This window comes from Seriola dumerili, unplaced genomic scaffold (assembly GCF_002260705.1).
Source record: "Seriola dumerili isolate Sdu_G_001 unplaced genomic scaffold, Sdu_1.0 BDQW01000113.1, whole genome shotgun sequence".
In the NCBI taxonomy this organism is placed as follows: Eukaryota; Metazoa; Chordata; class Actinopteri; order Carangiformes; family Carangidae; genus Seriola; species Seriola dumerili.
The window spans coordinates 36,117-58,635 of record NW_019174368.1 but is presented as its reverse complement, the minus strand read 5'-3'; the positions used below and the strand labels follow the sequence as shown (position 1 = coordinate 58,635).

The following is a 22,519-nucleotide window of genomic DNA, read 5'->3' as shown; positions in this document are numbered from 1 at the left end:
TTGACGTTTTATCCCTTATTATACTATGATGTTTTTTGCCTTACTATACTATGACATTTTTTGACGTTTTATCCCTTATTATACTATGATGTTTTTTGCCTTACTATACTATGACATTTTTTGACGTTTTATCCCTTATTATACTATGATGTTTTTTGCCTTACTATACTATGACATTTTTTGACGTTTTATCCCTTATTATACTATGATGTTTTTTGCCTTACTATACTATGACATTTTTTGACGTTTTATCCCTTATTATACTATGATGTTTTTTGCCTTACTATACTATGACATTTTTTGACGTTTTATCCCTTATTATACTATGATGTTTTTTGCCTTACTATACTATGACATTTTTTGACGTTTTATCCCTTATTATACTATGATGTTTTTATGACTTTTTATTCCATACTATACTATGACGTTTTTTGACATTTTTATACTTTACTACACTTTGACATTTTTTGACGTTTTATACCTTATTATACTATGATGTTTTTTTTTGCAATTTTTATGCCTTACTATACTATGATGTTTTTTTGACATTTTTGTGCCTTACTATACAATGACATTTTTTGACATTTTTATACCTTACTACACTTTGATGTTTTTTGACGGTTTTATACCTTATTATACTATGATGTTTTCTGCCTTACTATACTATGACATTTTATGACATTTTTATACCTTCCTATCCTATGATGTTATTTTTGCAATTTTTATGCCTTACTATACTATGACGTTTTTTTTGACAGTTTTATACCTTACTATACTATGATGTTTTTTGCCTTCCTATACTATGACGTTATTTTTGTAATTTTTATGCCTTACTATACTATGATGTTTTTTTGACATTTTTGTGCCTTACTATACAATGACATTTTTTGACATTTTTATACCTTACTACACTTTGATGTTTTTTGACGGTTTTATACCTTACTATACTATGATGTTTTTTGCCTTCCTATACTATGACGTTATTTTTGTAATTTTTATGCCTTACTATACTATGATGTTTTTTTGACATTTTTGTGCCTTACTATACAATGACATTTTTTGACATTTTTATACCTTACTACACTTTGACATTTTATACCTTACTATAGTATGACGTTTTATGCCTTACTATACTCTGACATTTTATCACATTTTTATACCTTCCTATACTCTTACGTTATTTTTGCAATTTTTATGCCTTACTATACTATGACGTTTTTTGCCTTCCTATACTATGATGTTATTTTTGTAATTTTTATGCCTTACTATACTATGACGTTTTTTGACATTTTTATACTTTACTTTACTATGACGTTTTATACCTTACTGTAGTATGACGTTTTATGCCTTACTATACTATGACGTTTTTTGACCTTTTTATACCTTACTACACTTTGACCTTTTTTTTTAGTTTTATACCTTATTATACTATGATGTTTTCTGCCTTACTATACTCTGACATTTTACAACATTTTTATACCTGCATATACTTTGATGTTATTTTTGTAATTTTTATGCCTTACTATACTATGACATTTTTTGACGTTTTTATACCTTACTACACTTTGACCTTTTTTTTTAGTTTTATACCTTATTATACTATGATGTTTTCTGCCTTACTATAATATGACCTTTTTTTGACATTTTTATACTTTACTATACTATCATGTTTTTTGACGGTTTTATACCTTACTATAGTATGACATTTTTTGACATTTTTATACCTTACTATACTATGATGTTTTGTACCTTACTATAGTATGACGTTTTATGCCTTACTATACTATGACGTTTTTTGACATTTTTATACTTTACTACACTTTGACATTTTTTGACGTTTTATACCTTATTATACTATGATGTTTTTTTTTGCAATTTTTATGCCTTACTATACTATGATGTTTTTTTGACATTTTTGTGCCTTACTATACAATGACATTTTTTGACATTTTTATACCTTACTACACTTTGATGTTTTTTGACGGTTTTATACCTTATTATACTATGATGTTTTCTGCCTTACTATACTATGACATTTTATGACATTTTTATACCTTCCTATCCTATGATGTTATTTTTGCAATTTTTATGCCTTACTATACTATGACGTTTTTTTTGACAGTTTTATACCTTACTATACTATGATGTTTTTTGCCTTCCTATACTATGACGTTATTTTTGTAATTTTTATGCCTTACTATACTATGACTTTTTTTTGACATTTTTACACTTTACTATATTGTGACGTTTTAAACCTTACTATACTATGACATTTTTTTTTACATTTTTATACTTTACTATATTGTGACGTTTTTTGCCTTACTATACTATAACCTTTTTTTGATATTTTTATACTTTACCATACTATCATGTTTTTTGACGGTTTTATACCTTACTATTGTATGACATTTTTTGAAGTTTTTATGCCTTATTATACTATGATGTTTTTTTGACATTTTTATACTTTACTTTACTATGACATTTTGTACCTTACTATAGTATGACGTTTTATGCCTTACTATACTATGACATTTTATGACATTTTTATACCTTCCTATCCTATGATATTATTTTTGCAATTTTTATGCCTTACTATGCTATGACGTTTTTTGCCTTCCTATACTATGATGTTATTTTTGTAATTTTTATGCCTTACTATACTATGACGTTTTTTGACATTTTTATACTTTACTTTACTATGACGTTTTATACCTTACTGTAGTATGACGTTTTATGCCTTACTATACTATGACGTTTTTTGACATTTTTATACCTTACTACACTTTGACCTTTTTTTTTAGTTTTATACCTTATTATACTATGATGTTTTTTGCCTTACTATACTATGACGTTATTTTTGAAATTTTTATACCTTCCTATCCTATGATGTTATTTTTGCAGTTTTTATGCCTTACTATACTATGATGTTTTTTGCCTTACAACACTATGATGTTTTTTGACATTTTTACACCTTCCTATACTATGATGTTTTTTGACATTTTTATACCTTACTACACTTTGACCTTTTTTTTTAGTTTTATACCTTATTATACTATGATGTTTTCTGCCTTACTATACTATGACCTTTTTTTGACATTTTTATACTTTACTATACTATCATGTTTTTTGACGGTTTTATACCTTACTATAGTATGACATTTTTTGACATTTTTATACCTTACTATACTATGATGTTTTGTACCTTACTATAGTATGACGTTTTATGCCTTACTATACTATGACGTTTTTTGACATTTTTATACCTTATTATACTATGATGTTTTTTTTTGCAATTTTTATGCCTTACTATACTATGATGTTTTTTTTGACATTTTTGTGCCTTACTATACTGTGACGTTTTTTTGACATTTTTATACCTTACTACACTTTGACATTTTATACCTTACTATAGTATGACGTTTTATGCCTTACTATACTCTGACATTTTATCACATTTTTATACCTTCCTATACTCTTACGTTATTTTTGCAATTTTTATGCCTTACTATACTATGACGTTTTTTGCCTTCCTATACTATGATGTTATTTTTGTAATTTTTATGCCTTACTATACTATGACGTATTTTGACATTTTTATACTTTACTTTACTATGACGTTTTATACCTTACTGTAGTATGACGTTTTATGCCTTACTATACTATGACGTTTTTTGACATTTTTATACCTTACTACACTTTGACCTTTTTTTTTAGTTTTATACCTTATTATACTATGATGTTTTTTGCCTTACTATACTATGACGTTATTTTTGAAATTTTTATACCTTCCTATCCTATGATGTTATTTTTGCAGTTTTTATGCCTTACTATACTATGATGTTTTTTGCCTTACAACACTATGATGTTTTTTGACATTTTTATACTTTACTATACTAGGACGTTTTTTTGACATTTTTACACCTTCCTATACTATGATGTTATTTTTGCACTTTTTATGCCTTACTATACTATAATGTTTTTTGACATTTTTATACCTTACTACACTTTGACCTTTTTTTTTAGTTTTATACCTTATTATAATATGATGTTTTCTGCCTTACTATACTCTGACATTTTATCACATTTTTATACCTTCCTATACTCTTACGTTATTTTTGCAATTTTTATGCCTTACTATACTATGACATTTTTTGACATTTTTATACTTTACTTTACTATGACGTTTTATACCTTACTGTAGTATGACGTTTTATGCCTTACTATACTATGACTTTTGTTTTTAGTTTTATACCTTATTATACTATGACATTTTTTGACATTTTTATACTTTACTTTACTATGACGTTTTATACCTTACTGTAGTATGACGTTTTATGCCTTACTATACTATGATGTTTTTTGCCTTACTATACTATGACGTTATTTTTGCAAATTTTATGCCTTACTATACTGTGATGTTTTTTGCCTTACAACACTATGATGTTTTTTGACATTTTTATACTTTACTTTACTATGATGTTTTATACCTTACTGTAGTATGACGTTTTATGCCTTACTATACTATGTCGTATTTTGACATTTTTATACTTTACTTTACTATGATGTTTTATACCTTACTGTAGTATGACGTTTTATGCCTTACTATACTATGACATTTTATGACATTTTTATACCTTCCTATCCTATGGTATTATTTTTGCAATTTTTATGCCTTACAATACTATGACCTTTTTTGCCTTCCTATACTATGATGTTATTTTTGTAATTTTTATGCCTTACTATACTATGACGTATTTTGACATTTTTATACTTTACTTTACTATGACGTTTTATACCTTACTGTAGTATGATGTTTTATGCCTTACTATACTATGACGTTTTTTGACATTTTTATACCTTACTACACTTTGACCTTTTTTTTTAGTTTTATACCTTATTATACTATGATGTTTTTTGCCTTACTATACTATGACATTTTTTGACATTTTTATACCTTCCTATCCTATGATGTTATTTTTGCAGTTTTTATGCCTTACTATACTATGACGTTATTTTTGCAATTTTTATGCCTTACTATACTATGATGTTTTTTGCCTTACAACACTATGATGTTTTTTGACATTTTTATACTTTACTATACTATGATGTTATTTTTGCACTTTTTATGCCTTACTATACTATAATGTTTTTTGACATTTTTATACCTTACTACACTTTGACCTTTTTTTTTAGTTTTATACCTTATTATACTATGATGTTTTCTGCCTTACTATACTCTGACATTTTACAACATTTTTATACCTGCATATACTATGATGTTATTTTAGTAATTTTTATGCCTCACTATACTATGACATTTTTTGACGTTTTTATGCCTTATTATACTATGATGTTTTTTGCCTTACTATACTGTGACGTTTTTTTGACATTTTTATACTTTACTATACTATGACATTTTATACCTTACTATAGTATGACGTTTTATGCCTTACTATACTCTGACATTTTATCACATTTTTATACCTTCCTATACTCTTACGTTATTTTTGCAATTTTTATGCCTTACTATACTATGACCTTTTTTGACATTTTTATACCTTACTATACTATCATCTTTTTTGACGGTTTTATACCTTACTGTACTATGACATTTTTTTAAGTTTTTATGCCTTATTATACTATGATGTTTTTTTTGACATTTTTATACTTTACTTTACTATGACGTTTTATACCTTACTATAGTATGACGTTTTATGCCTTAATATACTATGATATTTTATGCCTTACTATACTATGACATTTTTTTGACATTTTTTTACTTTACTATATTGTGACATTTTTATGCCTTACTATACTATGATGTTTTTTGCCTTACAATACTATAACGTTTTTTGACATTTTTGTACTTTCCTATCCTATGACGTTATTTTTGCAATTTTTATGCCTTACTATACTATGACATTTTTTTGACATTTTTATACCTTACTATACTGTGACGTTTTAAACCTTACTATACTATGACATTTTTTGACGGTTTTATACCTTATTATACTATGATGTTTTTTGCCTTACTATACTATGACATTTTTTTGACATTTTTATACCTTCCTATCCTATGACGTTTTTTGACATTTTTATACCTTACTATACTATGATGTTTTTTTGACATTTTTATACCTTCCTATCCTATGACGTTTTTTGACATTTTTATACCTTACTACACTTTGACGTTTTTTGACGGTTTTATACCTTATTATACTATGATGTTTTCTGCCTTACTATACTAACATTTTTTTGACATTTTTATACTTTACTATACTATGACGTTTTTTTTGACATTTTTACACCTTCCTATACTATGACGTTATTTTTGCACTTTTTATTCCTTACTATACTATGATGTTTTTTGCCTTACTATACTATGACCTTTTTTGAAGATTTTATACCTTAAAACACTAGGAAGTTTTTTGACAGTTTTATGCCTTACTATACTATGACGTTTTGACATTTTTTTACCTTCTGTGAAGTTATTATTGCAATTTTTATGCCTTACTATACTATGATGTTTTTTGCCTTACTATACTATGACGTTTTTTTGACATTATTATACTTAACTATACTATGATGTTTTATGCCTGACTATACTATCAGGTTTTATGACATTTTATGCCATACTATACCTTGATGTTTTGTGACATTACTATACTATACTATACTATGTTTTTTGACGGTTTTATACCTTAATACACTATGACATTTTAATGTCTTACCATACTATGACATTTTTATGATATACCATACTATGACTTTTTATGTCTTACTATACTATGATTTTTTATAACTTACTATACTATGACATTTTATGCCTAACTATACTATGACTTTTTTGTTGCTTTACTATTGTTGGGTCTGTGCTCTACCTCATAAGCATAGCAGCATATGTTGGGCCTTTGGTTGTTCATCAATTTATCGCCTGTCATAAATTATGAAAATATATTTAAAATATTAATATCAAATAATAACTTTAAATGAATTAAAGTCCTTGGGGGCACCAGCCTAAAAATGTGGGCCAATATTGGTTCAGTCTCAAATTCTACTATTAAACTCTGATTAATAATTCGCTTAATAATTATAATCAAAATACCATATCAACAGTAAGTCAAAGTTGAAGGATTGGATTTCTGCTGAGTAGAGGTTGGCAATACTCACACTTGTGAAACATTAAACACACCAGCAGTTATACTACATTTATTTACAATGGAACAGAGTAAAAACACACTTAAGTATATAGTAAGTATATACTTAAGTTTTATCTCAAGTATATACAGGTGTGTGTAAGTGTGTGTCTGTGTGCCTGTGTGTGGGGGGGTGTGTCTGTGGGGGACACAGACAAAGGCAAGATGGCCGAATCAAAATGGTTGCTGTGACCACATGACCTGAACAAAGAAGAACACATAGGATGGCAGTAGACAAAGAAACTGGCCAAAATGGCCGCTGAGACCACCTGATGTGTGGGGAAGGGAAATGAGTGTGAGTTTCTTTGTTGGTCGTTGGTTGTAGTCTAAAAGGTGCCAGGTTAGAAGCAGAAGGTTGGCTGCATGTATGTTCTAGAACTGAGATGTACTACAGGTATGTGTGTGAACATACAAGTACCCAATTAACTGTGTGACTAACCACAACCTAAGCAAACATTACAACAACAAAACATTAACCAACATGTACATGTACATTAACAAAGGTTAAGAGTTCTGATGCTTAGCTGTGCTATGCTAGGTGAGGTTAGTCCCAGTCAGTTAACAGTGCCCAGTCCTTAGAACAAAAGAAAGAGGTTTCCAGTGTTGTTGAAGAGTCCAGTGAGCTGGGTGGCTTCTTGGTGGAGTGAAGTCCTGTCTGGCTGTGTGGTGTCTGTGTTGCAGAGTAGGCTGCTGTTCTCCTCTTTGTTCTTCTCGCAGAGTTAGCTGCTCCACTCTGCTGTGGCTTTGGTTGCTCCAAAAAGCAGCCAGCAAACTTTCTGTTGTAGCCGCTGAAGTAAACTTTTCCACCCGCGTTGCTGCTGTTGAAGAGCAGAGTGAGCAGGCCCGCATGAGAGCTGAATGTCTCAGGTGGCAGTGCCAAGCTGGGCTGGAGCCTTGTTGCTCCATGAAGAGCCGAGAGGGAAGAGGGGCTGCTGCGTCTGAGCAAGCTGAGGAGAGAAGAGAAAGAACAAAGAAGGGGATCTGGTTTTGTCTGGTGACACTCTGGGGGCACACATGTCCCACACTGACCAACACTGACTGGTCAGTGAGGGTCGTCCTCAGGTGTGAACAGTGAGGAATTGTGGGGAAGTGAGTTCTTTTGTCTGTGGAACAAAGGAACATGTGGTCTCCACACCTTTAATGTACTGAGTCCCAACACTATACTATGACTTTTTATGCCATACTATACTATGACTTCATGAATTACTATACTATTGCTGTGCTTTGCTTTGGAGGGGTCGTAGGGTTGTTGTGTCCCTACCAATATTGAGAAAAAACCTACGCCCTTGGCCAAATCAAATTCTGTTTAGGGACCCATAAAGGCTTGGGCCAGCTCTGAATAGAGCTGATCAATGACAAACAGCTAAAGGACAGAGGTAATTATCATTTGTGTGGCAGCAGAGTTAGCTGCTGTCTCCCAGCACATGACACTGACCATAAACATAGGGTGACTTGGGTAATTGGCAATTACTTGAAATATAAGATATTTCCTTACATTTTGTGATTAGATGTAATCTATCTTTTTAAAATCTGAGTCTCACAAGGGGACATAGCATATCTAGACTGTTAGGGGTAACTACAACTAACAAAATGCAGTACTAACCTGCAGTACTTGTAATCAGACTAATAATAAATGAACATTTATCTCATTAGAATCCCTTAAGGCTCAAGATATCCAGGGTATTATGGTGGATTGTACCAGTGTTACTGCCACACTTGTAGCACAATACACCAAAATAAGTCTCTAAAATGTTTCATTTCTCGTATCTGAGAGATTTTATTTATTCAAAGTGCTTAATTATATATTTTCTGTAAATAGCGTTTGGCCAGTGCACATGCACCAGCAATTCATTCATCATTGTCAGATTACTACATAATAACAACAATCAGGTGCTTTTATTTTGACAGGGAAAAGCAAGCATAACTGTTAGTATCTGGGAGCAGATGCTGCATTTTTAAGTTTCATATTTGACTTAATCTGGATTTTATGTATCTTTGTTGTGATTTTTAACTTATACCCGTTACCGCTACTGTTCAAAATGCACAACTTGTGTGTAATGTTTGTTTTATTACTGATTTGATATGGAACTGTTACCATTTGATAATAGTTTATTGTTTGAGTGTAAAGTTTCCTGTTTCACTACATCTTTGTTGCAACTTCTTACTGACAAAATTTGAGGGACCCTAGTTAAAAATGGTGGTTATGTTATCCGTCTCATAGAACATCCTACATTTTATCAAAATGAAGTTATCAGTAATTTGTAAAAGGAAAAATGAATTGGTGCTTTGTGATATTTGTATTTGGGTGATTGACTGGAATGACTTTTCTAACCATCAGTAGTCAGACAAAGCAATGCCACCCCCTTGTGTTCATTCTGGTGTTTACATCAGACTGGGAACTTGCATTTACAAATCTGTTTCTGCATCTGTAATAAACCTGGAGCTCTATTATCTCTGGGAACTACATGTCTGGATGTAGACCAAATGTAGCTTTAGTGTAAAGTTGATACTGACACTACAAACATGAACATTACGTGATTTCAGACACTTCACAAGAATTTGATCCTTTTCTGATGCAAATAAGGTGCACAAAGATTCAGCAGCTCTTTAGTAGAAAAAAAATAAAACATTTTATACTATTGCTTCCAATTCATAAAAACATCTCATCTGTTGCTAACATTCAAACAATGGAGGTTCAGTGTCCCGTACTAACATTGTTCACTAGCTCTCATAGAAATGTTCATCCTTACAAAAATTCGCACTAAAAATAAGAATCATTTGAATGAATGAAAAATCAAACCACATGGACAAAGCAGCTAGGACGAACCTGGGACCTGGGACATCATTGGGAAGAGCAGGAAACCATGTTCAACCATATCGTCCTATTAATCCCAGAGTTTAAATACATAAAAAAAAAAAAAAAAAAAAAAAAAAAAAAAAAAAAAAAAAAAAAAAAAAAAAAAACACAGCATGAAGGCATCAAGTTACTGCTGAGATTACCTCTACAGGTCTCCCACCTACTGCCCTCTGAAAATGAACCCTGCCACCTCCAAGTTCCCATTAAGTCCTATAGCCAAACCTCCAGTGCTGAGACTTAATGTCTTAGTTTGTGGTAATTTGATTGAATAGAAATTTAAGTAGGAGTGTGCTCCACATGAGGGAAATATAAATTAAAAAATGTAAACATCTTAAAACTAAGGCTTGATACAGAGCCCGAACCCTCCCACCACCCACAAAAAAGGGCCAGATAAGTTAACAATGCAGGACTAATTACATGATCATTTTCCACCTTACTGTACAGTATTTTACTGCACTACCATAGCACAGTAATATATTCAGAATATATCAGACTTAAAAATAATGTTTGTTTCTTTTTAAAATAATATAATATCCCATTTTATATCATTTGACTTTGGCAGACTTTTAGAAGTAGTTGTTACTGAGGAAAGAAGAAATCAGGAGACATGTCTGTTTTGTTTTTTTTTACATATATATTTAAGAAAATACTGACAGATGCTACTAATAACTATATACAGCAGGTTTTTATAACAGCAGGGTTTTGCCAGTTGAAGAGAAAAGGTAAAGGGGAAGCTGGCAGATGATATGTGTTGCTGGCTCTGTCTCTCACTTCTTGGACAACTTGGCTTGTTTATTTTTGGGGGGCGCCCACTTCAAACACATAGTGTCCACTGTGAAAGAGACAAGACACACCATGAGTGACATAGCAGTGGAGGTTAAAACATGAGCACACAGATGATTTTTGGAGGACTGCATCATGGGTCTGCAAGTCTATTGAGACAACACACAGACACAAAAAGGAGAAAAACTCCATGCAGCCCTCTAGTGGTGAGCGGTGAAAAAAATCTGTGTTACAGGAACATTTTAATGAGTTTGAGACTGAAGTTGGAGACTCAGAAAATGTGAACACACCCGAGTTCACTGTATTGTTTCGGTAGTGTATGACAACAGTGTAGTTTTTGCCACATAAAAAAGCATCTGTGCTAACAATAATATTCAATTAATTGTTTCAGAACTACACACACACACACTTGGACACATCTGTGGCTTCATGCTCAGTTACATAGGAAATTAACATTGACATGATTTATAGTTAAATCTTGGGTTTTGTGGTTACAGTTAAGTTCAGGGATAGGAATGAAGGAATAAGGTATTCAGTGGAAGTTTGTGCTAATCACATAATGTCTGCACTTACCGGTGATTGGTGGTTTCTTATACTGGGCGCTCTTTAGATGCTCCTCCACCAGTTTGGGCGTCACACAGATAACGTGTTGACCTTTCCAGTACTTCACCATGTTGAGCGACTGCAGTGTGCTGATGATGTCACTCTGCGTGATGCTGGTCATCTGGCTGCGGATAAACAGAGGGAGGAGGGTCTGGCATGAGGATCAGTAAAACCAGTATGAACTGACGGGATGATTGGGGTTAAAAAGATAGAAGGGCTGGTTGTAAGACGATGAAGTCTTGTCAAACAGAGTATTTGTGTGACTACCTGAGGTCTTTGATTGAAAGTGTTCCTCTGAAGTCCCTGAGGATCTCTAACAGGACCCAGGACCAGTAGCTTCTGTAGCTCAGCTTCCCCAGATCAGACAAAGGCTTCTCCGGAGAACCAACAGTGCTCTCCAGCTTAGACAGCTCATAGCCTACACACAGCAGGCAGAGGAGAGGTTTTTATTACGAAGGTGAAATGATGATTCATGTGTTGTGCTTAAAATACATTTATGCAATAAATGTGTGTTAAGCGAGCCCATGTTATTGAATTTGACCATTAACTCTGCTGCAGTCTTTAGACAAGAGGTCGGCTCTATGCAGTGGATAATTAGTTTGATCAGTATCCCAGCTGCAGCTGAGACCGTGGTGAGTTCACATGTATAAGAATATTCCTACTTAAACTAGTCAATCAGCTTATAAGACATCAGACTGACAATGATGTTGATTAGCAATTGATCATCAACTAAAAATGAACTGATCAGACAAACATTTGCTGATTAGTTTCAAAAACACTAGGCCTTTGTAACTTGTTATGATCATTTCATCATTTTTCACAGGTTCAGCTATTACCAAAAGAATAGAAAAAATAAATAATATATTTCATCATTAGTGAAATGCTGTAGTACTGATGCACACACACATTATAGCTCCTGTCATGTTGCATCACTTACTGAAAGCTATGAGAAACTTCCCGTAGCCTCTGCGTTGGTACGGCGGTAGCGTGAGAATACACGCAACATTATTCCCGTCTGGAGACTCTTTCTCCTGAAAAACAAACCCAACAGTAACAGGTAAGGCCAACAGTTGTTATTTCATCTGTTCAATTCAAACCTTTTCGAAGATCCCCCGCATAGGTGACAGGTTTACACATTTAAGAAGTCTGTCATGCAAAGTGTGTAAAATTTGTGAAACAAGATTGATGAAAACATGGTAAACAACACAGAATCCCACACATCACACCCCTCAGTGATGATGCTTACTTTGGAGAAGTAGCCGACTATGTGCGCCCCCTGTTTGTTGACTTCAGTGAGGATGTAGAAGATAAATGGCTCCACATCAAAATACAATGTCTTGTGGTCAAGAAATAGTTTTGCTAGTAGACAAAGATTCTGACAGTAGATCTGCAAACAGAGCGACAAACAATCAGTACTACATCATCACAAATAAAAGTCTCTTACAGAATCTAAGTGCAGTTCTATTTTATTTCCACTTAAAACAGTGAGAAACAGACAAATGCATTGCATTTAGCAGCTTTACAGATGTAATCACCTTATGGTCCCGCCCATCAACTTCAAACACTGATATGTTGCTTCGTCTGTAGATTTCTTTCCCCGGAGGCTGCTTCCACTGACAATGAGACTGAAGAGAACAGTCATGGGTCAAACTTCTTGTATTTAGGTTGCAAGAGATGTACAAACATCACAATCAATTAATTGACTGATTGGTGCTACCTGCAGTGATGGTTTCATGTGATTCAGAAAAAAGACACAATTTTGGCTCAAACTGTGATGGCAGAAGGAAGAAGGAACAGATGTTGTTCCTAGTTGATCTCTTTGTTTGCAAAAAACATGAAAGATAATTCCACAAGAGGCACAAACTTCCCTATTTCCTAAACTGAAGTGAAAGCTAGACTGACCAGGTGATGTCTGAAGGTCTTCTCATACTTCATGTATTTCAGGCAGTACTCGCAGATCCACAGCTTGGGCTGCTTGCCATAATCTTCTGGAAACGGTGAGAAGTACCAGGCATCAATCTCAAAGTTTCCAATCTGGATCTTATCCACATATTTCACTTTGGTGATCTGTCAGCGAGAGAGGCAAGTTTGTACAGTGAGGAAAATTGTTTTTATTACATAAAAGACAACCAAACATTTAGGGTTGAAAAGTAAATGCATGAGCTAATTGTGCATAGGACACAGAAAAAGGTAACTAAACATAATGAGCCACAGAACAAGGCAGTTATAATTGCACACTTTTTTATATAAGTATGTCATTTTTAAAAGAAACCAACACACACATGCTCTCCACCTTACCGCCTCATGCTCCTTCTCTAGTGCAGCTGTTGTTGGGTCCATCTCTGCATACGTCTGCAAAAAGAAAATGCATTAGGTACCTACAACCATTTAATACATCAGAGTGCCACCACCAACAGAATGAAAGAACTACATAACATACTCAACCTTCTGCACATGGTTGATCTCATCATGCTTGCGCTTCTGGTTGCGGGTGATCTTCCTTTCAGGCTGGTCACCCAAATCACCAACACCTCCAATCTCTGTGCTCTTTCTTACTGCATCCTTCACTGTCTTGGTAAGTGCTAGGCGGGCCTTCCCCACCCACTCATCTAGGCGCCTGTTGACTGCATGCCAAAGAACGGGAGAAAGTCATTGTGGAGCAGTAAGTGAGGGGGATAGAGAGGGTACAGGCAAATGAGGGTAGAGCAGGGATGATTCTGTGTGCACTGGATTCATGAGTGTATCAACAACTGGTGATGTACTCACATCCTACATAGTGAACATAAAACTCCTCCCTGCCCTCCTGCTCATTCAGTCGGGACTGAATAACTTCTGCCGCATCTGAAAAATAAGCAAAATCCATCAGTTAATGTTCTGCCATAAAAAGCGGTTTTCGCTAGTGATTGTTGTCAGCAAACTATCTCGTTTGGATTGAATGTCTAGCCAAACTTCATTCGGATTTCTAAGACTTAAATTCAATCTTTTTCATTAGCTAATGTGAAATAACACTTACTGTTATTTCTCCTGCAAAAACGGAGACGATTACGAATTGCACCATTCCTCAATTCGGGAATCCCATTATAGACCAAACTCCAACTTTATCCTATTTACTTCAGTAAATTATCAACTCTTAGAAGCGACAGTTTGCACTGTTACGATCTATACCGAATTTTCCAGAAAGACCACTCGTTAGATAAAGTAGTTTAATTACGTCTTACTGTCGTAAATACGCTTACAGAGAATTAGTGAGACTAAATTTAAATAGAGTTTGGTGTTGAGTCCTTAACAAAACAAAGGAGAGTAAGCGCCACTAACGTTGATCTGTTAACTGAAATTTGGGTGAAACAGGCAGAGAAGTGGATTCACTCACGCCATGTCTTGTCGGCTCTTTGACATAAATACGTCTCTCCGATCTCGACCGACACCTCTTGCTCTCTACCGCTGCCGAGCATTCCTCCCCCGTCCGGCGTGTGCTGACTACTAGAACCCCCGGCTTGTCTCCCACGTCCAACGGCCTCCGTCTCGTCCTCTTCCCCGCCACTGCCGTTAGAAGAGCACGCAGCCGGGATACTACTGTCCAGTTCCCCCCGTTCACTTTCAATATGACTGGAATCCATGTCTACATCCATTCCGTACTCCGAGTCTTTATTGTTGTTATAGCTTTTGTGAAACTCGGTCCCGCCAGTCATTACCTCCGCCGTTTTGAAAACAACCACACGCCTCTGCGACCCTGCGCAGATTATCCAGAGGGGTTGGTCCTCAACAACAAACTGCCAAGATGGCGTTGGCTAAACGTAAGTTCCGCGTCTCTTCCTCCCAACACGCCCCTCCTTCAACGTTCAACAACTACAGCTCCCGTGAGTCTTAGCGGCTTGTTGTTTTATCTTCAATATAAATATGAGGCGCTCAACTTAGTACATTAGATCATTTAAATTCAGGGCTGAACTAATCTTTTAGGGAAATGAATATTAATGTGGAGCCAGTGTATTGGTTAGAAATTATTAGTTTGTAGGTATTTGAGTGAACACAATGTAAAAATAGATAATAGAGATTTAAAATTATATTTTAACTCACCATCCTTCTCCAAGATGGGTATTATATAATAATGCTGGTATCACCATAAGCCCCCTGTAACTGCTATTTATGTTGTGCTTCATGAGGTGGTATTCAGTATTACACAATTTATAATCATCATAATAGTCAAATTAACACTACCAACAACTCTAAATGCATAGCTTTGAGACCCCGTGAGGGTCTAGGCCCAAAGCAGTTGCAATGTTTTTTAAAAAGCTCACTATATACCTTAAAAATGTTTAATCTGCAAAGTAACCAGTAACCATATCTGTGAGCTAAATGTAATAAAGTACAAAAGTTCTGCTACACGTAGTGGAATAATATAAACTGGACATTGCCCGTTGTCCCACAGAACACCACCACTCAGTCCCGTCTGGTGTATTGCCATGTTAAGATAGCTTCAAATTACAGCATTATTGTCGTTGTCAAATGTCAATACATATTAAAGATATATTACATATTAAATATTATATATTCACACTGCAACAGTCACAGCTGATGCAACTGAACTGAACAGGAATGAACCTTATTACAAAATTGAATACAGACACACTACCACACTGATGTCCAGAGAAAATTTAATTTGTGGTTCTTTCAGGTCATATTGCATCACAACAAAAAACAACAACCATCGGTGTCTGATATTAGTGTGCATGAAAGGGTATATCAGAGACCAGGATAGCGGTGATGTACAGGGTAGGACACTAGAGTGAATGTCATTTCTGCTGCAGGGCTTTAATCTATGCAAACTCATTATGGAGGCACACACACATTTGTTCATTGGCCCTCCTGTTGCCCTTTGTCATAGCACCTCCTCTCTTCCCCTCTCTCTCTCCACCACCTTCTGTTGGAAGCCCCTTCCATGACCCCGGTGGGGCCCGCCTCCTCTGCTGTACAGGTTGTTGGCCCCTCCCCTGCTTCTTGAAGCTCGCCCGTCCCAGTGGTATCGCGCGGGCCCAGGGCCCCCGCTGTGTGGGGCAGATCGGTGAGGGCCCTTTCTCCTTCCACGATAACCACGGCCGCCTGCAGAGTCTGCGGCATCTTTTTGCCATTCAGTTTCCAGACCTGACTTGCACACTGGCTGACCGTCTGGAGAAACCTGCTGCTGCTCTGCGTAGACCTCCCTGCCTGTCTTTGACTGACACAATTCTGCATTTACTTGCATATGTTGGTCATGATTACCCTGAGCTTGTGCTCTTACTGGTCCTTCAGTGCAGTCTGAGGACAGAGAGAGTTTGTCCAGCTGCTCTGTGACGGGGGCGGCTCTCCCGTGTTGAGGTCTGGACCTGCCTCCTCTCCTCGGCCCTCTCACCTGGTTCTGACGCCTCTGGCTCTGAGCGCCTCTGCAGTGGGACAGTCCAGGAACAAACTGGTCCTCTCTGACACCAGTTTCATCAGAGGACACATTAGAAGCAGAGGGTACCGGAGGGCTGGGGAACATGTCTGCGTCTAGGTTTCCATTTTCAGCGACAGATGGAGTCTGTGGGAGTTGGCATGCATCGCTGTAAATGTTTTTATATAACATTATGTAGGAACAGTCTTAATGAAGCAGCTTTGGGGTTGTATTGATAGTGCTGGGCAAGCAGTTTGCATCTACTTTTTTGTGCTAAGCTAACATCTCCCAGTCCTCCATTTCCTTATCTGACTCTGGGTTTAAGCTTGACTAGTTATTTCGTACAAAACAGAGGCCAGATTGTCTATCAGCTATATACAGTCACTTGAGTGGAAGCTATCATACAGCAGTATGACAGTATAAACAATTGTGTCAGACTGTATCTTGTGGCCACCAGTGGAGCACTGAGCTGCTGATTAGCTCTGCAGGAAAAAATCCTGAGGGATTTCAGATTTTTCATGATGTATTGATTGTAATCACTTGACTTGGTTTGAGTTTTTTTGGGACATTAAACCTGTTTTTTTTTCTGCCTGAGAAGTTGGTAAGAAGATTTCCCAACTTTTGATGAATTTGTATTTTAACACTGTTCCCATAAAAATATTTAGAAATGCCAGAAAAAATAAAGTGTCCAGGTGATTTGTAGTTATGACAGAAATAAAAAGACAATTTTTATGCTCTGATTTTGTAGCCTTATTACAAAGGAACATGATTTTTCTAAAATAATAATAATAATAATAATAATAATGAAGATTTCCCAACTTTTGATGAATTTGTATTTTAACACTGTTCCCATAAAAATATTTAGAAATGCCAGAAAAAATAAAGTGTCCAGGTGATTTGTAGTTATGACAGAAATAAAAAGACAATTTTTATGCTCTGATTTTGTAGCCTTATTACAAAGGAACATGATTTTTCTAAAATAATAATAATAATAATAATAATAATAATAATAATAACAAACTAACGATAAAATGTGGGCTTGCTTTCAATAAATTCTCAACATGTTTGGGGCCTTATGAAACTGTGTTATTGAGATAAACCTGGTAAAGAAGGTGCCTATCACAAAAGTGAGACATGCAACATATATCTGAACACTCCAGTCTGAATCTGTCGTGTGTCAGACACAATTAAAAGAAACAAACAACTTGAATGTTATATATTATAGTTACAGGATATATAGTTTATTTTTATACTGGTGTAAGGTATCAGTCGCAGGGTTGCAGCCTATCCAAATGTGGCCGTGTAATTTCTGATTCAGCCTTACCTCATTGATGTGGATCAGAAACCGATTTGATTCCTCCTCCGGGTCGATGATGCCACCTTTAGACCTCTGTCTTTCCAAAAGCTTCTGGAGTTCAAACCACTTCTGTTGAAAGTCTGAGCCAATGGCTGCTTCATCCAGCTGAGAGAAAAACACAACACAAGTCTGATGCTTTTTTTTTTAAACAGTCAAACTGTTGAGGTGTAAAGTTCCTTCCTGATCCTGGAAACATCAGTGAGCAAAACCACCTCCCCATGAGCTCCATGAGTAAAGGTGGTCATTGACCTCATGGTTTTACCTCAGGCAGCTGGGGGGCAGGGGACGACAGCAGCTGATCAACATCATACGCCAGAGGTTCTCGACACACCGGACACACCACAGTCAGCTCCTGTTGGAGGACTCAAAGTGAGGATTCAGTGTTTCTTTGATCACAGTTCTTTAACTGTCAACACATCAGCTGACATCAGACCTGACAGTCTGCTCTCTCTCTGGTCTTGTCCTCCTCCAACTCCTTCTCCCTCTGGCGCAGCTCCCCCTCAGAGTGGCTGGCGTAGCGGCCGAGGCAGTGGGAGTGGAAATAGTGGTAGCAGCTCGTCTTGGTGAACGTCTCCCCCTCCTGGCAACACACGGGACACACAGCAGCAGGACGGGGTGAGTTACAGTTTTAGCAGATGCTGATTACAGGAATATTTGTGGTAATATTTAAAGACAAGAGACATGAAAGCACTATTAATTTCACTTTTTGATCACTTGTGTGCAACAGAACTGTACCTGTACATTTCATTTTAAAATATGACAAAAAAATAGGTCTCATTTCATTATCAATAAATCTACCAATTATTTTCTTGATTAATCGATTAATGAAAGAAAACAATGAAAAATGTCAATAAACATTTCCTGAATTCCACGGTGACAAACAGTTTCTTTGGCCAACACAAAATCATAAGATACTGAATTTACTATCAATCGTCATAAATGACGATCTGGAATATTTGGGGATTTTCACTTTAAAAAATGAAATACAAAAATTATTTCAACAAGTTTCACAATCACATCTTCATCATCTATAACAGATTCCATAAATCACTGGCAAAACACATTTTCTGTGCTGTAGAATAAAGGAGAAATACTACTGAACTCATCCATCTCATCCTCTTTTCCAGGATTCTGAAACACACTGAGCAAACTGAAACAACATTTCTCATCATCTGGACTCCTGAATATTTCAGGGTTTTGTGGAGTCATTTCATGACAAATTAACTTTGTTTAATCATCATAGTTTGTACTGTGCAAAAGACAAATGGGACTCTATTCAATCTGTTTTCTCTACTCAATATTTTTGAATCTGGCAACATCAACATCCAGAGGAAGAAGAGCAGCTGTTTGAGATTAACAAGACATACGAGTGACTCAGGGGAAAGGTTTTTGTTTGACATCCATGAAAACAGTCTTGGCTTTGAAAATAAAACAGTTTCCTGCCTGTTAACACATCCAGCAGGCTGGAGGTTATGTTAGCTTTCACTTGATGAATGTAAGTCCAACATTCACTCCATCCTTTTGTAAAAATATTGATTAGTGCAGCTTCAAAGCTTTTAAACTGCTGAACTCAACCCTGCTCTTACTTTTCAACAGAGATCAGAGTTCAAAATTTAAAAGGTTTCATCCTGAATCAGGAAAAATCCTGAAAGAGACTGTTGAGGAATTTTTAGACAAAAAAAAAAAACAACATAAAATAACATAAAGCTTTCAGAGATTCTGTCAGTGACAGATGATGATGAGAACAAAATCATGATATTCAACATCTTTCGCTTCTTCATAAAGGGTGTGATGGGACAGAAGGCAAAGTGACTGATGGGAAATGAGGTGGAAACCCATGGATACACAAACAACTCACCTTAAATCCATAGAGGCAAATGACACAATTTCCATGAGGAATGTTGCTTTCAGTCAGGATTTCTTTTGCTTTCTGGAAAAGAAAAAAAGATGGATGAGAGTTAAAAATAAAAGCTTAATAAAAATATTACTAATCAGTATAATGAAATAATAATTCCACAGGTAATTATTCTCTTAAATGAAAAAAACTATAGTGACCTCAATGAGCTGGTACAACACTGGCGAACCCAGACAGGACTGAGCCTCCAAGTGAAGACACTTTTGGACACTAAGAAAAAGAGGTTGCACATGATTATAGGGTTTCACACTGGTTATATAAAGCTCCTCGGCAGAGAACAGTGATACTGGTAAATGAGACACACAGAGAGAACAGAGTCTACTCAGTCTACATCTTCAGTTCATCACCTGCTGAGCTTGTCATCAGAGAGTCCCCGGGGGTTATGAATGGAGATGGCTGGAGAAGATGAAGGGTACTAAAAATAGAAAAACGGGAGCAAGACTCTTTACTTATGTTCATCAGCATTTATAATGATACCAAAAAACAGAAATTCTAATTTCAATAAACCACAACGTGACTCTTGTAACTTTCATTTCATAGCATCTAATACTTGGCATTTTGTTTTCCTTATGCAGAAACTCAGCATAGACAAATGCCATAGATAATAGAGAGGGGGTACCTGCTGATCGAGCGTCAAAGTCAGGGTGAGTCGGACGAACTGGGAGACCGAGTCCTCCGCTGTGGACGGGTACAGGACCAGACTCACCTCCCAGCCCCTGGAGGACAGAAAACACCAGCAGCCTTTAAAAACAAAGAAAAGCACCTAGAGGCTAAATGAAAGTCAGTGTCTTCAGACAACAACATGGCTGACGCAATAAAACAGCACCACAAGGCCCAACAGGCCACACAAACCACGTGCTCAGTGCAGACACTCTGTGCCAAACTCTTATTAAAGAAAAAAAAAATGGCAATTTTATGTTTCCTTGCTCATGTACAAAACATTATATCACCTAAAGATTTCAAGATCTTTAATCAATAGAAAAAAGTTGCCCATACCCCAAATTAACTTATCTGAATGATCTCTAATTATTTACCGATTATGCTGATTCATCTGAGGTCTTTTACTGAGTCATCGACAAGTCTAAAAGGTGCTCTAACTGGGATGTTAATCTGATGAACAATCTGCTATGACACTGACAGAAGACACTCATCCTAAGAGATAACAGGGGTCTCATTCACTATCTAATGTATGCTAATAACATCCAGGCCTGAGAGGACAGTTTTAGTTTTGTTTATTACCATTTGTTTGTTCTGACAGGTGTTAGTGTAAATGCCTGATGAGGATTTCAGATCTATTGCCTCTGCAAACGTTTTCACCAAAGTTTATCACCTTCTGTATTTTAATGGGTGTTTTGGTGACACTCTGGTGCCCCCGTAGAGAAGGGTGATACATTTGAGAGCAGATCAGCACAATTTGTCCCCTGACAGAATCTGAAACACTACGTGAAAAAAGATGGAAGTGTACACCACATATTAATTGGTGCAAAATGCTGAAATGACAGCTAACTGTTGTCTCACCCGTCCTCTCTCCTGTTCACTTGCAGTTCATCAAGGTAGATCGACTCTAGCACCTCGATTTCAGACAGCACGCTGCGGAGGAGAAAAACGGCTGCAGTTAAAGTGTTCAACTGTTTTTTTTTTCTGAGCTGTTTTTAACTGTTTAACGTTCACACAAAATAAGCTAGCGTTAGCACGTTAGCTCACACACTGTGCAGCTGGTTAGCTCCATCACACCCGCGACATTACAACAGATTTTACTAAGAGCACAGTGAATGACACTGAACAAATTAAGTGGAGGTTAAATACACAGTGTCATGAGATTTGAGAAGGTGTGGGGGGAGAATTCAGACATGCTGTCAACAAACTCACTCGCACTCCGCTGCCATGATGATGTTTCTGTGTGAGCCGCTGGGTGTCCCGGCTGAGAAGTGTCGTTATCCCGATTCAACACGCTAAAAAAACACGTAACCACACCACAAACTGAACCTCGTTACTCCTGCGACGGGCGTAACCTCGTTATTCCCGTACGCTCACATTGATAGTTTATTTTGAATGTCCTTACCGGAAGTCATACAATGCTATTATGTCTAACTTGATGGTGATAGTTCACTGTTATCATGAGTGTCGACTGCCGACTAGTGGCCTCAGCGCGCAACTGCGTCTGCATTGTAAAGGTATTATGTCAAAAGATGTATGATTTACAAAAAAAAAAAAAAATCTGTTCATTTATCGGGTAGCATGTACGCCCACCATCCTTCGCTATATTTCAAGGGGAGAAACGTGACAAACTCTAGATGTAAAATAGTACTTATTGTCCTTAGTTATACACTGCCCTCTCGTGGTCACAGTGCGTTTGCAAAAGTTTTATTTTGAATGTTTTACAGGAAGTATAACTACACTT

At 35.9% G+C, this 22,519-nt stretch overlaps 2 protein-coding genes and 1 long non-coding RNA gene across 3 annotated transcripts; 1 reads left to right on the top strand and 2 right to left on the bottom strand.

Annotated features, from left to right (window-relative positions):
• Positions 1–10,435: 10,435 nt before the first annotated feature.
• Positions 10,436–15,211, bottom strand: kat8 (lysine acetyltransferase 8). The gene is made up of 11 exons (XM_022747952.1): positions 14,810–15,211; positions 14,206–14,280; positions 13,885–14,063; positions 13,738–13,791; positions 13,342–13,506; positions 12,975–13,064; positions 12,686–12,826; positions 12,377–12,470; positions 11,707–11,857; positions 11,410–11,564; positions 10,436–10,885 (listed from the first exon to the last, which is right to left on the bottom strand). The coding sequence occupies exons 1-11, from the start codon at positions 15,126–15,128 to the stop codon at positions 10,821–10,823; spliced, it is 1,488 nt and encodes a 495-aa protein (XP_022603673.1). The 5' UTR covers positions 15,129–15,211; the 3' UTR covers positions 10,436–10,820.
• Positions 15,212–16,087: 876 nt separating this feature from the next.
• Positions 16,088–22,046, bottom strand: rnf25 (ring finger protein 25). The gene is made up of 10 exons (XM_022748008.1): positions 21,988–22,046; positions 21,637–21,708; positions 20,738–20,834; positions 20,466–20,533; positions 20,259–20,328; positions 20,062–20,133; positions 18,637–18,783; positions 18,466–18,555; positions 18,171–18,308; positions 16,088–16,993 (listed from the first exon to the last, which is right to left on the bottom strand). Exons 1-10 carry the CDS (start codon positions 22,002–22,004, stop codon positions 16,316–16,318), a joined length of 1,449 nt encoding a protein of 482 aa, XP_022603729.1. The 5' UTR covers positions 22,005–22,046; the 3' UTR covers positions 16,088–16,315.
• On the top strand, positions 18,534–19,394 carry LOC111223747. Its single transcript, XR_002665188.1, has 3 exons — positions 18,534–18,572; positions 18,697–18,818; positions 19,331–19,394. It is a non-coding gene; the product is annotated as an uncharacterized LOC111223747 (long non-coding RNA).
• Positions 22,047–22,519: the final 473 nt, after the last annotated feature.